General features: G+C 47.1%; 1 protein-coding gene and 1 long non-coding RNA gene across 3 annotated transcripts; both read left to right on the plus strand.

Annotated features, from left to right (window-relative positions):
* Window positions 1-212: 212 nt before the first annotated feature.
* Window positions 213-14,170, plus strand: TMEM170A (transmembrane protein 170A). Of its 2 annotated transcripts, none has more exons than XM_004584037.4 (3): window positions 213-485; window positions 10,417-10,587; window positions 13,124-14,170. In XM_004584037.4, the coding sequence occupies exons 1-3, from the start codon at window positions 350-352 to the stop codon at window positions 13,252-13,254; spliced, it is 438 nt and encodes a 145-aa protein (XP_004584094.1). In that variant the 5' UTR covers window positions 213-349; the 3' UTR covers window positions 13,255-14,170. The 2 variants fall into 2 exon arrangements, with proteins under 2 accessions (XP_004584094.1, XP_004584095.1); XM_004584038.4 differs by having other exon boundaries at window positions 10,417-10,518.
* A 1,921-nt stretch (window positions 14,171-16,091) lies between these two features.
* LOC131482207 (uncharacterized) lies at window positions 16,092-18,087 on the plus strand. The gene is made up of 3 exons (XR_009246806.1): window positions 16,092-16,418; window positions 16,688-16,788; window positions 17,891-18,087. It is a non-coding gene; the product is annotated as an uncharacterized LOC131482207 (long non-coding RNA).
* The last annotated feature ends 1,588 nt before the right edge of the window (window positions 18,088-19,675 follow it).

The raw sequence follows: 19,675 nt of genomic DNA on the forward strand, positions 1-19,675 counted from the left end.
TCGTGGAGCGTGTGTAATTCCCCTACACTCTCATAGGCGGCGCCGCAGAGCACTCCCTGCCGGAACAGAGGAGGCTCGTCCACTAGGGAGCGCAGCCCGCGGGAGGGGCCGGTTCTCCGAGAGTCACACGCAACGTCAGGGGCGGGAACAGCCTTCGCCCCGCCCCTGACGGCTGCGGCGCTCTGTGATTGGAGGAAGGAACCATCCTTCGGCCTCGCCGTTGGGGTGGGAGGCAGGAAAGGGCCAGCGGCCGAAGGTGACGCTGAGGCGGCTGAGGTGCTGGGAGGCGAACCCTCCTCAGCGCTTTGGGCGGCGCTCCCCTTTCGTCTGTGCGGTGAATGGCGGCGGGATGGAGCGCGAGGGGAGCGGCGGCAGCAGCGGGGGCTCGGCCGGGCTCCTGCAGCAGATCCTCAGCCTGAAGCTCGTGCCGCGAGTGGGCAACGGGACCCTGTGCCCCAACTCCACTTCGCTCTGCTCCTTCCCAGGTACGGCCCCCGGGCTGGGGAGGAGCAGCCCCTCTGCCCCCGCCCCAGGTCCAGGCCCGGGCTCTGCCTGCCCCGCTGGCCGGCCGGATGGAGACGAGGTGGGGTCAGGAGGAAGATAGCCGCCAGTGCTCCCGGGACCTGGGCGGGTCTGGGCTTGCCGAGGTTGCTGAACTCTCCGGACCAGGCTTGCCGTCTCGCTTGGGGCGCCGGGTGGTGTCCGGCGGCCTGCGGGTGGGCGCTGGGCCGTGTTGGTCCCGGCTGGGCTTGGGAAGGGGGGTGATCAAGTCACCCCCTCTTTGTTTTTAGCCCTTCCCCCCATCCCACCACCCCAACGCCCAGCCACGGAAGCTTTCTGCCGACCCCACCGGCTGCCTCTTTGTAGGAACTGAAGCCTGTTGCCTATTCCCCCACCCACGAGTCCCGGGTCTGTAAACCCACTGCAGTTCGGCCCGGTGGAAGGGTTTTTAAAAGTTGGGGCGGGTGGGGGAGGACCAAGTAGAAAGTCAGGTGTCCAGAAAATTGGGACGTGGGGGAGAGGGATGAAGACCCCAATGTGAAGACCAAGACCAAGGATGCTGGCAGGAGAGATGGGGCCCTTGGTCCCAGCTGGGAGAACTGCGCCCGGAGCAGGTGCCCAGAGACGGCGGACGTGGGATTACCTTGCAGCCTTGAACAAGGCGCCTGTGACTACCCATCCGCTGGCAGGGACTGCCAGGCGCCAGTCCGGGGACACCAGGGACAGGCTGTGTATTACCTGCCTGGTGATTTTCCCCAGTAGGTGTGTGAAGTGCTTGGTTAGATAATAGCCAGTGTTGAGTCAGCTCCAGACCATACCTTTGTAATCATGCCTAAAATGGGAGCCTGGCAGCTAGCGCAGTTGTTTGGAATGGCACTAGGGTCACAGCGGACAGTGAGCACAAGTGTGTGGCACCGTGCACGTGGCAGCAGGATCTGAGACACCCTGGGGTGCCATTCATCTCCATTTTGTTTGCTTTGAAAGACCATTACAGCAGGACCCCAGATGCCCCTTCCTGAGGCTGGATAATATTTAGATTCTTTGACTTTTTGCAGATACAGTGTAGTGTGGGGTATGTTCTAGGTGATTTCATCTGGTGTCAGGCCTGAGGTGGAGTGGAGGGTGGGCTCCTCGTATGTGCCCTGAGCTGCTGGCCACACTTTGTTAGATGGCTTGTGACTTTGTGGTCATTTGGTTGGTACATGTGTGTTCCCATCACACTTTGTTTTCCCAGTCGTGCAAAGAGCTTTTCCTTGTGTGTGAGAGAGAAATTCCACCATTTAATCAAAGATTGCACATTGTGCTTAGAAGTCATGTCTCTGCCTCTTGACCTACAACAGTTCTTCCATCTTTGCTTCATTTTCTTGAGATTGCTTCTTCTGAATATGTGGGCTAGTTTTTTCATTTTGCAAAATGCCCTACAACCTAGGTTTGTCTCATTAGATTCAGATTAAACAGTTTGGGCTAGGGCCCGGCGGCGTGGCCTAGCGGCTAAAGTCCTCACCTTGAAAGCCCCGGGATCCCATATGGGCGCCGGTTCTAATCCCGGCAGCTCCACTTCCCATCCAGCTCCCTGCTTGTGGCCTGGGAAAGCAGTCGAGGACGGCCCAAAGCTTTGGGACCCTGCACCCGCGTGGGAGACCTGGATAAAGCTCCTGTCTCCTGGTTTTGGTCCCAGCATCGGATTGGCACGTACTGGCCCGTTGCGGCTCACTTGGGTAGTGAAACATCGGATGGAAGATCTTCCTCTCTGTCTCTTCTCCTCTCTGTATATCCGGCTTTCCAATAATAATAAAATCTTTAAAAAAAAAAAAAAAAAGAAGATAAAGAGCTCTGATGCAATGTGCTTGGCAAGCAGGCAACACCACCTTCTAGCACAAACTGGTTTTTTTTTAAAAGATTTATTTATTTTATTACAAAGTCAGATATACAGAGAGGAGGAGAGACAGATAGGAAGATCTTCCGTCCGATGATTCACTCCCCAAGAGAGCCGCAACGGCCGGTGCGCGCCGATCCGAATCCGGGAACCAGGAACCTCTTTCAGGTCTCCCACGCGGGTGCAGGGTCCCAAAGCTTTGGGCCGTCCTCGACTGCTTTCCCAGGCCACAAGCAGGGAGCTGGATGGGAAGTGGAGCTGCCGGGATCAGAACCGGCGCCCATATGGGATCCCGGGGTGTTCAAGGCGAGGACTTTAGCCGCTAGGCCACGGCGCCGGGCCCAAGCTCTTTATCTTCTTAAGATTTATTGGAGGGCCCTGCACAATGGCTGAGTGTCTAAATCCTTACCTTGCAAATGCTAGGATCCCATGTGGGTGCTGGGTCATGTTCCAGCTGCTCTGCTCCTCATCCAGCACCCTCTTGTGGCCTGGGAAGGCAGCAGAGGATGGCCCAAAACACTGGATCCCTGCACCCTCATGGGAGATCTCGAAGAAGCTCCTAGTTCTGGATCCACTGGGACCATTTGGGGAAAGGCAGATTTTACAGAGAGAGAGAACTTTGATTCACTGATTCATTCCCCAAATACATGCAGTGGCTGGAGTTGGCAGTCTAAAACTAGGAGCCAGGAGCTTCCTCCAGGTTTCCTATGTAGGGGCAGGGGCACAAAGGACTCAGGCCATCCTCCATTGCCCTCCTGGGACATGCGCAGGAAGTTGGATCGGAGGTGGAGCAGCCAGAACTCAAAATGGTGACTACCTGGGATTCTGATGGCTCGGTGCAGGTGGAGGCATAGCCTGATGGGCCAGGGCACTGGCCCCAACAGTTGCCTTTTATATTAGTAAGGCTGACTTGGATTGTTTGGTGAAGTTGATGTCTATCAGATCTCTTCATTGTATGGGTACATTAATGCTTTCATAATTTTAAAAGTCATGTGAAGCAAGGCTTTGAAACCATTCTTTTGTCTTTCATTTTTTATCTTTGAGTAAAGATAGATAAATAACTGTGTTACAGTAGCCATGGGAGTTGCTTGCTTTCAAAATTGATTCTGAAAATATTGAAGTAAAATTATTTATTTGAGTTTATGTTGACCTGTGGGGCATGTTAGTCCACTTTTGTGGTACTATGATGAACTACCAGAGACTGGTGTTTATTTGGGCTTGCAGTTTTGTGGATCCATGGTTTGAGGACTTCTCTGTGATGATGACCCAGCTGGCACAATCCCAGGGTGTCACAGGGCACACCACAGGCAGTGACAGGGAGCTTGCACCTGTGTCTGCTGGCCCAGCTGCCTCTTCTGCGAAGCTCCCAGTACTCTGCTCTGATGACCTTAATCCTGATCATCTCGCAAAGGCCCCACTTCTGAACACCGAAGTCGGATTAAGTTTTCACTCTCACAGTACCTCTCAGCAGGAATTGCATTTCTTTGTGTGTGTGTACGTTTTATTTTTTTTTTTTAATTTTTTTTTGAAAGATAGAGAAAGAAGAGATGTTCTGTTCTCTGTTTCATTCCTCAAATGGCCACAACAGCCAGAGCTGGGCTGGGCTGAAGCTGAAAGCCAGGAACTTCATCGAGGTCCTCCACATGCAGGGGCCCAAGGACTTGAGCCTTTGTACATTAGTAGGGAAGATTGAAAATGGAGCAGCCGAACTCAAACTGGCACCCATGTAGGTGCAGGCAATGACTTAACCTGTTAAACCACAACAGGTTTAACGCATGCATTTCAACACACGCACCTCAGGGGACGCACAGCCCATATCCACACTGTAGCATGTGGGTGTGAGCTTGGAGGATGTGGACACGAGGCGTAATCCACCCAGCAGGTACATCTTTAGCCAATTTTGCAGGCTCTGGCCTGGGAGTATAGCCGTGTACAGGGCATGGCCTTAGTTCAGGTTGACCACAGTAGAGAGGGTATCAGCCCTTCTGCTGTGGCTGGTGCTGTGAAAGGTGCTTGGAAATGCTTCCTCTTTCAGACACCAGAACTTATTTTATGTACATTTTGTTCTTCCTGAGCCTGGCATGGTTTCTGATTTGATCTGACAGGAAAAATTAGTAGAGTTGTGCCAATTCATTATGGCAAAATTATTACTTTGAAAGTTTCCGCAGTGTCTTTATCGGGAAACTTTGGATTGATTTTTTTTTTAACCTGCCTTTAAATCTAGCTATTCAGGTTTTGCCTAACCTTCATTTTGTGTGTGTGTGTTTTTTTGTTTGTTTGTTTGTTTTTTTTAATATACACAGAGGAGGAGAGACAGAGAGGAAGATCCTCCGTCTGATGATTCACTCCCCAAGTGAGCCGCAACGGCTGGTGCTGCGCCGATCCGAAGCCGGGAACCTGGAACCTCTTCCGGGTCTCCCACGCGGGTGCAGGGTCCCAATGCATTGGGCCGTCCTCGACTGCTTTCCCAGGCCACAAGCAGGGAGCTGATGGGAAGTGGAGCTGCCGGGATTAGAACCAGCGCCCATATGGGATCCAAGGGCATTCAAGGCGAGGACTTTAGCCGCTAGGCCATGCCGGCGGGCCCGTGTGTGTGTTTTAAAGATTTTTTTTTTTTATTGAAAAGTCAGATACACAGAGAGGAGGAGAGACAAAGATCTTCCGTCCCCAAGTAGCAGCAATGGCCGGAACTGAGCAGAGCCGAAGCCAGGAGCCTCTTCCGGATCTCCCACGTGGGTACAGGGTCCCAAGGCTTTGGGCCATCCTCAACTGCTTTCCCAGGCCACAAGCAGGGAGCTGGATGGGAAGCAGGGCTGCCAGGATTAGATCCCGGCGCGTGCAAGGCCAGGGCTTTGGCCACTAGGCAACCGTGCCAGGCCCATGTTCTTTTTTTTTGACATTTCAGAATACCAAGACAGTCTTTTTCTTGTATGAAGAATTGACATTCATTTTCTGGAGATGTGGATTTCATGAAATGACTGTCAAAGTGTATATTGTGGTAATTAAACAAAATCTGTTGATGCTTCAGTTGTGCCTTTACTGGAATCAAGAATAGCTCACACTGGGACCAGTCATTTGTCCAGTCAATATTTACTTGTCTCTTGGGTTGCCGATTGTTTTCTTGGCACCAAGATGCCACAGGGAACAAAACAAAGCCGGTTCTCATGTGGAGCTTTCCTTCTCATAAGAAAAAAACAATCAGAAGTGTGACGTGGCACTGCTGATGGGGGCTGTGGGACAGGGTGGCAGTCAGCGGCGTGTGTCTGCAGGGCCTGAGTGCGGTTTCACTTGGCAGAGCCCTAAGAGAAGGACTTTGGAGCAGAAACCCGAAGGAAGTGGGGAAGGAGCCGCAACCCCTGCAGGAGGGGCTTCCCCAGGGAGGGAGCAGCAGCTCCAGGGTCCCCCAAAGGGGGTCTAGGTACCAACACGGAGGCCCGGTGCCTGGACGGAAAATGTGGGCAAGCCAGGCAAGAGGCCGCATCATAGAGGGCTGTGATAGTTCAGACAACGGTGGGGTGATCTGACTTCAAAAAAATTTTTTTACTTGAGATGCAGAAACCGCTGTCTTCCGATGGAGCCAGGGAGGTCTGAGGCCTCGCTGGGAAGCGAGGTGGCATAGTGGTGGCCTCTGTCCCAGGCGCTCCAGTGTGACATGTAGGTGTTCCAGTGGCAGCTTACCCTGCTGCACCACAGCACCCACTCCATAAACATATTCTTGTTTTGTTTTAAGATTTATTTATTTGAAATAGATGAAGTGAGTTATAAAGAAAGGAGGAAAGACAGTGTAAATATATTCTGAAAGCCAAGAGCTCTTTGAGAGCAGGCAGGGATCCTTGTCTTATTGTGCATTAATGTACCTGACATATAAAATGAACTCAATAAATATTTGATTAATGAGCACAAATTCAGCAACTTAAAGCCACCAACCAGGCCAGCACTGTGGTGCAGCGGGTTAAGGTGCGGCTTGTGATGCCAGCATCCTGTGTGAGTCCAAGTCCTGACTGCCTCCACTGCTCTTCTGATCCAGCTCCCTGCAAATGCATCTGAGAAGACAGCAAGGCAGTAGGAGAGGGGCTAAGTATTTGGGGCCCTGTTACCCATGTGGGAGACCTGAATGGGGTTCCCGGCTCCTGGCCTTTGTAGCCATTTGGAGAGTGAACAGGTGGAAGATCTGTTTCTCTCTGTCTGTTGCTCTGCCTTTCCAATAAGCAAATCATAAATACACACAAGGCCCACACAACGTATCATCTACAGTTGTGGAGGTGGGAAATACAGTGACTCACGGGAGCTGCATCCCTGCTGGAGGATCTGTTTCCTGACTTCCTCTGTGTCTCTGGGCCGCCTGCAGTTCTCTGCTGTGGGTCCTTCCTATTCTGCAAAGCCGCAGCATAGCATCTTCCCACCTGACTTCCAGAGAGGCCTGTGGTGACATTAGGTCCACCTGGAAAATCCAGGTTAAATGTCCCTTTATAGGGTCCCTAATTTAGTCAGCCCTGCAAAGCCTCTTTTTCCAAGTAAGGTCCTGCAGGGATGAGGCTGGGAACAGCTCAGCAGGGCCCATTCAGCCACAGTCCTTGTCCTCGTAACCTTTTATTACGGAACACTTCCCTCCCTCCTACTTTACAAGAGCAAAGGGATGTGCCTTTGGATGCTCCTGTGGTTTGGAAATGTCCCCTGTGGGCAGCAGTATGGAGAGGTAGGACTTCTAACAGGAGGTTTGGGTCCTTGTTGTCCTGGCAGGAATGGGTTTGTTGAAAGCAGGTGCAACCCCTGCTTGCCTGCTCCCAGGATTTTCTCTTGCCTGGGTCATGCCTTCCACTGTGCTGTGAGCAGCAAGAAGCCCCTCACTAGGTGTGGCCTCTTCTTGGGCTCCCCGGCTTCCAGAACTGTGAGCCAGATGGATTTCTGTTACAGCAGCACAAATGAACTAACCCCTGTCTAGCTGCCAGGGTGCACAGAGCTGAGGACAACGTACCTGGTTTGAAGCAGAGGCTAAGAAGATACTGTAAGATGCATATCCTAATATTTTTGATAGTGTGTGGAGCCAGGGGAATGAAAAGTACTGTGTGATGATCGATAAATAGCTATTAAGTGGATGACAAATTAAAGTGCAGTAGATTAAAGGGGAATCTTTTTTAAGCATTTTATAGATCTGGGTTTGCCTTTGCTTTTAGAGTCCTATAATAACTCACCATCTGAAAATAGCTGTTTTTTGTGCTGGAAGTTACATCAGCGGTACTTTATGAACTAGGTAGGCACTGAAGTCATGGATGAGTGTGGCTTAAGGCTCAAGATTGCCGCCTACTTCCCTGTCTCAGAAAATCAAGGAGGTGCTGACCTGCAGTGGGAGAGCCTGTTTACAAATTGGCCTTTAAGCTTGTAGGACAGCCGAGAGAGGGTTGGTTGGTAGCTTTGCATGTCTGGGCAGGTACTGGGATCCGGGAACTGAAAGGGCTGAGTGTTGGTATCTTAGCCGGGATGGCCATAAAGAGATACCACAGACTGGATGATGCCAACAATAAATGCTTCCTTTTTAGACTTGGAGGCTGGAAGTTGGAGATTGGAGTGTCTGTGTGGTCCGATTCTTGTGAGGGACCATGTCCTGGCCTGCAGGTGGCTTCCCTGTCACTGTGACCTCACATGACAGAGATAGCAAGAGATGTAGCCACTTTGCTACATTTTCTACCTGAGTTTGGGGGTTCATAGCTCAGCATATGGCAGCCCTAACCCTATCCCTCAATGTCACCCAAAACTATATCCGCAATTTTTCCTTTATCTAGGACCATTTTTTCCTTTATACTTTTTAAAAATACTGATTTATTGGGCCTGGCGGCGTGGCCTAGCGGCTAAAGTCCTCGCCTTGAAAGCCCCGGGATCCCATATGGGCGCCGGTTCTGATCCCAGCAGCTCCACTTCCCATCCAGCTCCCTGCTTGTGGCCTGGGAAAGCAGGAGAGGATGGCCCAATGCCTTGGGACCCTGCACCGACGTGGGAGACCTGGAAGAGGTTCCTGGTTCCCAGCTTCGGATCGGCGCAGCACCGGCTGTTGTGGCTCACTTGGGGAGTGAATCATTGGACGGAAAATCTTCCTCTCTGTCTCTCCTCCTCTCTGTATATCTGACTTTGTAATAAAAATAAATAAATCTAAAAAAATATTGATTTATTTTTTATTGGGAAGGCAGATTTACAGAGAGAAGGGGAGACAGAAAGGTCCTTCATCCACTAGTTCATTCCTCAAGTGGCTGCAACGACAGGAGCTAAGCTGATCAGGAGTTTCTTCCAGGTCAGGTACAGGGTCCCAAGGCTTTGTGCTGTCCTTGACTGCTTTCCCAGCCACAAGCAGGGAGCTGGGTGGGAAGCGGAGCAGCCGGGACACGAACTGGTGCCCATATGGGAATCCCGGGTGCATGCAAGGTGAGGACTTTAGCCACTATGCTACTGTGTTGGATCCTTCTTTATAATTTTTAAAAAGCATGCTAAAACGGGTGCTTTGAGAGCCAGCAGACTAACTGCAGTTTTGCTGCCCCATGTCTGCAATGTTGACGGCTAGAACTCACTCCAGGTCACCATGTGAGTGTGAGTGGTAGGGACTCACTCCTCAAGTCAGTGTTTGCTGCACCTTAGCAGGAGGCTGGACTTGTGTAGAGATGGGATTGTGATGGGGCACGTGAGTGTCCCAGGTGCTGTAACAGCGAGCCCAAACCCTCACCTCGGGCTCATGTTTTTGGAAGTTGCCAGCTTAGTGTGTAGCACCAGTAAAGAGCCATGGCAGCCATGCCTCAGGTGACTGGGGAAAGCAGTGCAGGACAGCAGCGGCTCAGTCCCAGCCAGTGGCAGTCTGTGCTCACTGGTGGCAGGCAGTAGCCAGGTGTCAACTGGAGGCTTGCATCCCATTTGTCTGCTGTAGGGCAGTGGCTTTCCTGGCATCATCATGGAACTTGCTGCAGACCAGCTGTTAGGGTGATCATGGTCTCAGAGTGACGTGGGGAATGGCCCGTGAGGACACTGAGACTCCAAAGAATGCTCCTGCTTTGGAAGGAAGTTGCATGGTGCTGTGCTGTGCCTGGGAGATGAACTGGCCATGAGCGGTGTAGTAGAGGCACCACCCCACAGTGGCAGAGCAGGGTGCACCCAGGCAGGTGGGGGGCAGTGCCCTGGCAGGTGCCTGTTTATTAGGCAGGAGCAGGACCCAGACACGGGCATTGGAGCCTTGGGAGAGCGAGAGTCTCCTGCCCATTGCAAGGGCAAGGAGAGCCCCAGCTGAACTGGCTGGAAGAGGAGCTGCAGTGGGATGTGAGTGACTGCCCAGAGGGGTGGGGGCTGAGCTGCTGAAGGTTAGGGTCTACGTGGCACTGGGTATTAGTAGTTGGTCTGTGTGTATGTATGTAAATATCTGTACACCCATATAAATACATGTGTGTTTATGGAAGTGCTTACATATTATATATTGATTTTGCATGTTTATATTTCTAAAATTTAATCCTTTTAAATTTCATAGGCAAATAAAGAGCTCTCATTTGCTAGTTGAACTCCCCAGATGGCCACAGTGGAGGAGGGCAGAGAGGCACAAAACCAGGAACTCAGATCAGATCTGCCAAGTGGGTGACATCACCACTGCCTTCCAGGGTCTGCCTGAGCAGGAAGCTGCATTCAGAAGCTGGGGCAGGTGTCAGCCCAGTACTGTTGTGGGCTGCAGGCACCCTGATGGGCATCTGTAGGGCGAAATGACTGTGTCATTTGAAAGAGCCAGAAGTCCATCGACTTGATTTACTGCCTAAGTGCCTGCAAGGACCAGTGACTGGGGCCTGGGCCAGGAGCCAGGAGCCAGGAGTGTCATCAGGGTCTCGCATCTGGGTGGCAGCCTTCACTGCTGCCTCCCAGAGTCTGATGTGGCGAACACTGGGTTCCCAGCTCCAGCACCTTACCTGCCAGGCTGCATGCTCCCTCCACCCCGGGAGCTTTGGAAAGTGAGATGGCTGGGTGGATGAGTCCCCTCTCGGTGGTCGGTGATGTGCAGCCCTTCCTGTCCTTCCTCACAGAGATGTGGTACGGGGTGTTCCTGTGGGCACTGGTGTCTTCGCTCTTCTTCCATGTCCCTGCTGGATTACTGGCCCTCTTCACCCTCAGACGTCACAAATATGGTAGGTTCATGTCTGTAAGCATCCTGTTGATGGGCATCGTGGGACCAATTACTGCTGGAATCTTGACAAGTATGTTAGACATTCAAATACTAGTTGAAACATTTAATAATGATGAGCCAGTGAATTTCAGAGCCCATTGTAGAAGCATTATCTGAGTGGGATGAAGAAAAAAAAAGCATGCCTTTGCATCACAGGTCCTGTTTTTGAATGTGTTGGGTTTTTTCCTCACACCTGGATCCCTGTCACTGTTCTGAATCAGATTTTAGCCCTTGGCTCCGGGGAAGCTGCTTAAAGTTTGGCAAGCTCCATCTTGTGCCACTGTGAGCCTCTGTGGAAGCTGCCACTCCTCTGATCAGCTTGACTGGTGGCACTGCACGATGACCAGTCACTGTCCGCAGCTGGGATGGAAGAGCCACTCCAGTGACACCCCATGTCTAGGAAAGTACTCGATTTGTGTCCTGGTTGTTTTTCTCCCTTCAGGACTTTGTGAATAAGAATCGGGATAACACTGATGTTAGAAACAATTTTTAAGCCTGTTTTCTGTTTTAGGCTTACTTTGTATGTGTGCGTTTTTGTTTTTGTTTGTTTTTTGCTCATTCCATAGAGCATAATAACAGGAATGACAATAAGAGTAAATAATTTTTTAAGCTCATGTTTAAATAAAAACTTACGTATTTTATATGAATTAAAAGTTATAAGTAAGTAAAAGTCCAAGTCTCCACTATCCCATGCTTCAGTAAGGCCACAGGTTGCATTTTGGTATATATGCTGGCTTTTTAAGGTGTTACATGCAAGCATAAGTACATTCTTTTTTTTTTTTTTTAAAGATTTATTCATTTTATTACAGCCAGATATACAGAGAGGAGGAGAGACAGAGAGGAAGATCTTCCGTCCAATGATTCACTCCCCAAGTGAGCCGCAACGGGCCAGTACGCGCCGATCCGAAGCCAGGAACCTGGAACCTCTTCCGGGTCTCCCACGCGGGTGCAGTGTCCCAATGCACTGGGCCGTCCTCGACTGCTTTCCCAGGCCACAAGCAGGGAGCTGGATGGGAAGTGGAGCTGCCGGGATTAGAACCGGCGCCCATATGGGATCCCGGGGCTTTCAAGGCGAGGACTTTAGCCGCTAGGCCACGCCGCCAGGCCCTCCCTGTCTTCTTGATGAGTGATTTTTTTTTCGTTATTGTTTTGCTTTGGTTTATACACAGTGGCCTTGTCCCTAGGGCCTCCTCAGTTTTCTACTGAGTGAAATAGGGTTAATCCTGCCACCGACGCGCCCTGTCCTCAGGCAGGAGCTGCTGCTTCATTTCCATCTTTAGCGGGCAGGCTGCACCCTTCCTGTTTGTTGCTGGCTCTGGTGGGCCTTGTCCTTTCTGCCCTGCTTCCCCACTTTAGGGCCAACCAAGTTCAAGTTCCCCAAACTTCTTTCTTCTAAGTCACAGAGAGGTCCTGTAAACATGAGCCTTTCAGATGTTAGAGACTTGAATGCATGTACTGCAGTTTGGCAATTCATGGTAATAAAGCTTAGATTAATACCGTTCTTATTAAACTGTTGAGGTCTCTGCATATCACATCTCTGAAGTGTCTATACACTTGAAGGAGGTGCTGGGTGTTACCTTGTTTAGTTAAAAGTTCTATTTTGATGTTCTTAGCTAGATTCTAACCACCTGGAAGCTAGGAAGGATAGGCTACTATGACACATGGAAGTGTTCCAGAAATAAATATTAGAATGAATGGACACTTTGTGACCAGCAAAGAGGGTGTGTGTAGTGAGGGGCCATCTGAGAGATCTAGATCTGTCCTTTTCGAACTGATGAAATGTTGACTTTGTTGTGCAATGCTGAGTCACAGCAGAAACTCAGATAAGTACCTGAGTAGATACAGGAGTTTTTGTTTGGTTTTCTCAGTTTCTAAAAAAACATGTGATTATATGGGAAACAGGAATGTGAGCAGCTCTCCCCTCTTGCCCTTTGTGTTCGTAACAATCCCATGGTTTTGAGTTTCATCTTTGTTCCCATCCCTTCACAGCCTGTTTTATCCTTCCCTGGGAGGGAACTCCAGGACAAGCAGGACAGGAACGGAGCAGGCCTGCCCTGTGGGCTGACATTTTTTTTGCTCACTCTCACTCAAATGATTTTTTTTTTTCTCATTTATTGCCAAAAATTTATTAGGCACTAATTAAATGTTAAGCATGGTACTAATTGTCATGGGAAAAAGAGATGTTTTTCAGTTCACAATCAGGTCATTTGGGAATTGTCTTTTCAATTTTGATGAATATACATTATCTTATTTAGTAAATTCAAAAAACTTTGTAGTTTTAGGAAGGCTACACCAAAAAGCACAATTCAATGACTTGCAGAATCGCGGGTTAGAAGACATAGACGTGTTCCATAAGTAAATACTAAAATGAGTGAACGTCTTAAGGAATGCTTTAGAATTAGAATAGTCAGCAGAATGAACAGGAAAACTGAAATATTTCTGTATTTCAATTTTAGTATATAAAATTTGAAACTGTCTACCTAGAGTAGAATTTTGAGTGCTAAGTTTTTATAATTTTGTTAACCTTCTTTTTTTCTTTTTTAATTCTCCCTGGTATTTTGGATCAGGTGCAGCAATTGCTGGAGTTTACCGAGCAGCCGGGAAGGAAATGATACCGTTTGAAGCCCTCACGCTGGGCACGGGACAGACTTTCTGTGTGGTGGTAGTCTCCTTCCTGCGGATTTTAGCGACTCTATAGCATATACCCTTTGCTGTAATGTGGAAACAGTTTCTTAGAGCCCTCAGAAAAAAACAAAACAAAACACCAAGTGGGATGTTTCAAATAGGAGCCGCATGGACAAGCCGCATGGACGAGCCGGAGTGTGAGAACCAGCATCCAGCCCTGTCTTGGGTTTGACGCACCAGAGACTGAGATCTTTGCCGAGTCTTGTCATTCTGCACTAGAGCAGGACAAGTTTCCTGGCATTTTTTTTTTTCAGATATTAATTTAAGTGGCTTAATACACTGTACCTTTCCAAAAGGCAGGCCAACCGTGTCACTGGGTCAGCGTCCCTTGCACTCTTGAAATTTACAATATTCTGTGAGAAAATGCAGTGTCTCATACTTGATAGAAACTATGGAAAACGCTAGTTTATTTCAAGTGAGCAGAGTATGCTGTACTACAAGCCTAACTGATCTAATCTTGATTAAAATTTGGCAAACTTTTCTTTTGTTACATCTCATGACAGTAAATGCCAGGTTTTCGTTGAGGACAGCTTTGAGAACAAGTATGATAAAATATAGTAGGAAAAAAAATCACAGTGTAACCCAAGGAGTGGCTTTGGTTCCACTGTTGGAGGACAAAATAGGTAGCTGTTGAATAATGTGACATTTTGTGGATAACTATCCTGACCTCCAATTATTTAATATATATTAAAAGATGTGAATTTGTTGTCTTGTACATTTTATCAAACTAAGCTTGCCAGTGGAGACCTATATTTTAGAATTTCTGTATTGCTTTTTCCTAGCACGTTTACTTCTTTTAAGTTTATTTAGTTTAACTCGACACGTACCCGTATTAACTGGGTTGTTTAAAAATTTAAGCCAGATTTATTAAGATGCTTATTAGATATTGAGGCACAAATAAGATACTTCATGAACATTTTCTGACACTTAGTGAGTTTGCTCTACTGGTGGCTCTTTAGTTTCAGCTGTTTTTTGAGTTGGTGGTTGCTGATCTCTTAGTCTTAATGTGTTTACCAGGAATTGGGGAGTCCTCAGACTTCCTTACAGTATTGGATATTGACTCCCATAAAGTGCCTAAAGTTTCATTTCCATTACACACCATCTCTGTCCTTTATATTTTTATTCAAAAGCATTAAATAGATGAGGTCTTAAAAACCTCAGCTTTAGCTATTTTAATTCTTATCCTACTACTTAAACTTTTTCATTAAAAAGCCGGAAAACTGTGACCTTCAAAAAGGGATAGGTAGTAAAACTTAATTACCCAGCTTGATTCTTTCCAGCTGAACAGTTTGGTATGAAATACAGCTTCTTGTATAAAACTGATATTTCTTTTTTTCTTTTTTTTCTTATTATTTTTTTAAATAATCTTACTTAGTTGATTAAATCTGACATTTTTTGAAAGGAGAGTTTTCCTGGTGCGTTTAACACTACGGCTCCTGAGGTCATGTGCACATGACTGTGGATCCATTGCATTTAAAGTATTATGCATTCTTGTTTCTGTTTAAAAATGCCCAGGAAGACCAATTTTTGAGGGATAATCATAGAGAAAAGTGACAGAAGAATCTGAAAAATTAGCTGGATATTTCCTCCTACTTAGCTCACTTATCAAAATTGTGGGAGCGTGTACTCAAACAGGAGATTACAGGTAGAGTTGGAATGAAATCTTTTCTTTTCTGATTTCTCCAACAAAAAATGCAAAACTTTGCTCTAGGCAGGGTTTTCAAAATTCAGTTTTCACTGCACAGAGTTTCATTTTGGAAATTATTCCTTCATTTAAGGAACTGGGGCAGTTGTATATTTTTGTTTTAAAGATTTATTTATTTTATGTGAAAGCAAGTTACAGAGGAAGAGAGGAAGAAACAGACGGTGCATCTGCTGGTTCACTCCCTAGATGGCCACGACAGCTGGAATCAGGCTGGTCTACAGCTAGATGGTCAGAAGCTGGGAGCCAGGATCATCTTCTGGGTCTCCCGCATGGATGCAGGGGCCTAAAGTGTTGGCCCATCCTCTGCTGTTTTCCCAGGCCATTAGACGGGAGCTGGATTGGAAGTGGAACAGTCAGGATTGAACCAGTGACCATATTGGGATGCTGACAACCCAGGCGGATGATTAGTCCATCATGCCACCACTGTGACCCCAGCTGGGTGCTCTCTTTATCACCTTTTGAAGAATAATGCCTCCTGTTAAAATTCTTACCTAAAACTTACTTTTGGATGTAATTTCACAGTTCCCTGTAAACTGGAAACTAATTTTTAAGCATACTGATCTGTGATTATAACATCAGGTTTTTTTTCTTTTAGAGGCAGGACACAAAATTAAGGAATTTTGAAAGATGTCATTGTTTCTTGTTTTACATACTGTCTTCCTTTTTGATTTCAATCTTCAAATATAAAATGCATCTTCTAGTAATTGAATGTTTCATCTATCACTGTGAAACATTCGACTGTGGATAATTGTATATACACTATCCATAGATGAGGTAAAGCTTGGAATGTTTTCAGGGAGAAACTATTTGAATGATAAAGAATGTCCATTCCACCTGTTTTATTTTTGTTTATGATTCAGATACAAAATTACTGGAGAGTGATTGCTCGGCTGGCAGTTATAATACACATTTTACTTTGCCCTTATCACTTTCTGGAAATTTTTGTTCACCAACTTTCTTAGAAACACATGTAGCCACCATTCCCCATTCCCTCAGTTTTGCTTTGTTTGTTTGTTTCTTTCTTTCTTTCTTTCTTTCTTTCTCTTCCTCCCTCCCTCCCTCCCTCCCTCCCTCTTTCTTTCTTTCTTTCTTTCTTTCTTTCTTTCTTTCTTTCTTTCTTTCTTTCTTTTTTTTTTTTTTTTTTTTGTGACAGGGCAGCAGCTTATAACCGTAATAGCTGATTTCTTGATCCTTTAATCTCCCCTCTTTAATTTTTTTATAACTAGTGAGAAAAAACACCTGCACATAATTACATCCTGCCTTAGGTTTTTCAAGTTTTAAATCATATGTTGACTTTGGTTCTGGTGTCTTTTGTGTCCTGACCCGAATCATTGTGCATGACACGCAGTGCGTGCACAAACACCCAACCTCCCTGAGGAAGCTTTTCCGAGACTGTGAAACCCTGGTGCCATCTGCAGCCCCCACGCAGAAAGCGTTACGAACTGGCGAGTCTTTCCTGTGCATTCTGTAAGGTTGGTTGTGACAAAAATCAGCCTTACTTTTTTGTATTAGCTTATTACACCAACTGCTGCAGTCAAAACGATCAATTCTTTGTATGATACAAAAATTATTTAAATTTTATTTTTCTACTGACATTCCTAATTCTAGTGTAAACATTTATCAATAAAGAATTACTTTCAATCCTGTGAACTGGAATTGTATATCTTGTTTGTTGGCCAGTGAGTTTGGTCTTTTGAAGTAGTTATTTGACCTCGGGTTTTTGCTTTTTTCTTCTGTGTAGGTCTACACTGGGATGGCCGAATATGGCATCGTGCGGGAACACGATGTGACTCCTCCCAAGGCCCTCCCATGTTTGGTTGATTTACTGCCCTCAGTGACATTGTAAGTCTGTTCTGCCATTTTCAGCAGGTCGTCTTGTCCAGTTTGTGTCATAAGCTGACTGCTACATTTCCAGGTGTTAGAGTCATTGTCTCTAGTAGATTCAGGATGGAAATAGTAAAGGAAGCTCATTTTTTTTTTAAGATTTGTTTATTTTTATTGGAAAGTCATATACACAGAGAGGAGGAGAGACAGAGAGGATCTTCCCAAAGCCCAAAGCTTTGGGACCCTGTACCTGCATGGGAGACCTGGAAGAAGTTCCTGGCTCCTTGCTTTGGATTGGCGCAGCACCGGCCATTGCAGTCACTTAGGGAGTGAATCAGTGGATGGAAGATCTTCCTCTCTGTCTCTCCTCCTCTCTGTATATCTGACTTTGCAATAAAAATAAAAATAAATCTTTAAAAAATAATAAGAATGAAGGGTGGAAAAAGAATACAGAAGGTAACAGGTTTTCAATGTAAGACCCCTAAATTATTAACAAGGCACTGGATTAATAGGGAACCAGGAGGCTTTAAGTGTAGTTGGGAGATTAACACCCTGGCCAGCTGTCGCTTGGCTCCAATTTTTTACTTTTTGGGACTTAACCTTCTATTGCCAGATTATCTAGTTTTTCAAGGAAACCTGGAAATGTAGGTTATCTTATTGCTCTAAATTCTTTTATGGCCACACTGTGGCTGAAGAAGCCAGACGCTTCTTCCAGGTCTCCCATGTGGGTGCAGGGTTCCTCTACTTTGGGCCATCCTCGACTGCTTTCCCCGACCATAAGCAGGGAGCTGGATAGGAAGTGGAGCAGCTGGGATTAGAACTGGTGCCCATATGGAATCCCAGGCGCATTCAAAGAGAGGACTTTAGCCAGTAGGCTGCTGCACCAGGGCCCATACATTTTTTTTTAAAGTTAAAAAAGTCAGTTTCTTCACAATACACATTTTTCATGAACCTGAAAGATTTATGTGAAAAAGTTGTAGATCTTCCATCCACTGTTGGTTCAGTACCCAAATGGCCGCAATAGTCATGTCTGGACCAGCCGAAAGGCAAGAATTTGATCTTGGTCTCCCTTGTTAGGACAGGGGCTCACTTAGGCCACCTTTCCCCTCTGTTTTTTCAGGCTGTGATGGAGCTGGATTGTGTAGCCAGGATATGGGATTCATATGGGATGCAGCTTTGCCCATTATGACACATCATTGGTTCCTTGCATAAAACTTTTGTTGGTTTAAGGTTATTTTTATTTGAAAGGCAGAATTACAGAGAAGGAGAGCTCCTCCATCCACTGGTTCACTCCCCAGGTGACTACAGTGGCTGGAGCTGATGCAATCAAGTAAGGAATCTCCTTGAGTCTCCTACATGGGTGCAAGGGCCCAAGGACTTGAGCAATCCCCCACTGCCTTCCCAGGCCATAGCAAGGAGCTAGATCTGAAGTGGAGCAGCTGGGACTTGAACTGGTTCCCATTCAAGATGCTGGCACCAAAGGCAGAAGCTTAGCCCACTATGTCATGATGCTGGCTCTTTCCATGAACTTGTTAAAAGACCCCATGCACACTGGATTCTATGTTTTTAAATTGGATTTGACTTGCCAATCATTTTTAAAAGTCTGATAATTTTATTAAACATCTAATAATGTCAATAGCATTGTCAGGAAAATGAAAATCTACATGGCAGTGAGATGCTGCTTCACATGAAGATGGCTAATAACAGGGTTGGTAAGGATGGAGGAACTGGAGCCTTCATATGCCACTGGTGAGAACATGAGAAAGAACAGGGCTGAGAAACAGCTGGCAGCTCCTCAAGAGATGGAACAGTTAGCAAATGATGGAGCAATTTTACTAGGATATACCTAGGAGAAACTTTCAAGATGCCTCACTAAGTAGAAGAATCCAGTCACAAAAATGACATCCTATGTTGTTCGCTGGCCTGCGGTGATGGCCTCCCTTGGTGCAGGGAGCCTGAAGATAACACGTGCGGACTGCTGTCTTGGTGAGATAGCCAAAGTTTATGAATGGCATCAGACTTTTATAGGCTGAGGGTCACATAGGATAAGGGAGGAGGTATTGAGCTTATATAGTTCCCATAAACCTTTCTATGGAACCCATCGATTGTTTCCACACCCGTGTTTGGAACTATCTTTTTTTTTTTCTTTAAAATTTTTTTTGATTTTTATTTTTGAAATCTATCATACAATTTTGTATAGTCTGGGATTCCCTTTCCCCCATTCTCCACGCCCCCCTTTTGATTTGCTGGCATTGGGTTTTTCATAAATTGCTTTGCTTGTGTTGCAAAGGTCACATAGTCCATTTGACCTGCAAGCTCACAGTTTCTTAGTAACCATGAGCCATGGACAAATGGTTGGGAATTCGATACTGAGGTTCCTCAGATGGGGCTGCAGGTGTGCCTAAGCTGCTTGGCCTACGCCAAGTGAACCGGGCGAGGGAGGGATGGGATGATAGCCTACAGCAAGCAGAGGGAGGCATTTCCACACAGTCACTACTTGATGAAGTCGGCGGGACTCCTCCCATTGGCTTGCAAAGTCGGCCTGGCTTTCTGCTCCCAAGGCTCACAGATGTGTCAGTGCAAGGCAAAGGTTGGAGGTGAGGTGCTCAGATCTGAGGCTGCCATCAGCAGAGGTTCACACACTCTTCAGTGGCAATTTCAGCCACGCAGAGTTCCATTCCGCCATGCTAGCATCCCCAGGAGTCTCAGGCTGGCTCCTTCCCCTGATCCTGCTGCGCTTTGCCATCTCGTCCAGGTCTTCATTGGTGGGCTGCTGAAATGTCCTCCACGTCTTGTCCACTTACACGTCATGCAGGATGCTTTTGACACAGGTCTTTAGGTCTTGTGTTCTGGAACCAGCCCGATATCATCCATGCTTTCTTGTTCCACCTCTCGTGGACCAGCA

The sequence above is a fragment of the Ochotona princeps genome, chromosome 16, assembly GCF_030435755.1.
Source record: "Ochotona princeps isolate mOchPri1 chromosome 16, mOchPri1.hap1, whole genome shotgun sequence".
Taxonomy (NCBI): domain Eukaryota; kingdom Metazoa; phylum Chordata; class Mammalia; order Lagomorpha; family Ochotonidae; genus Ochotona; species Ochotona princeps.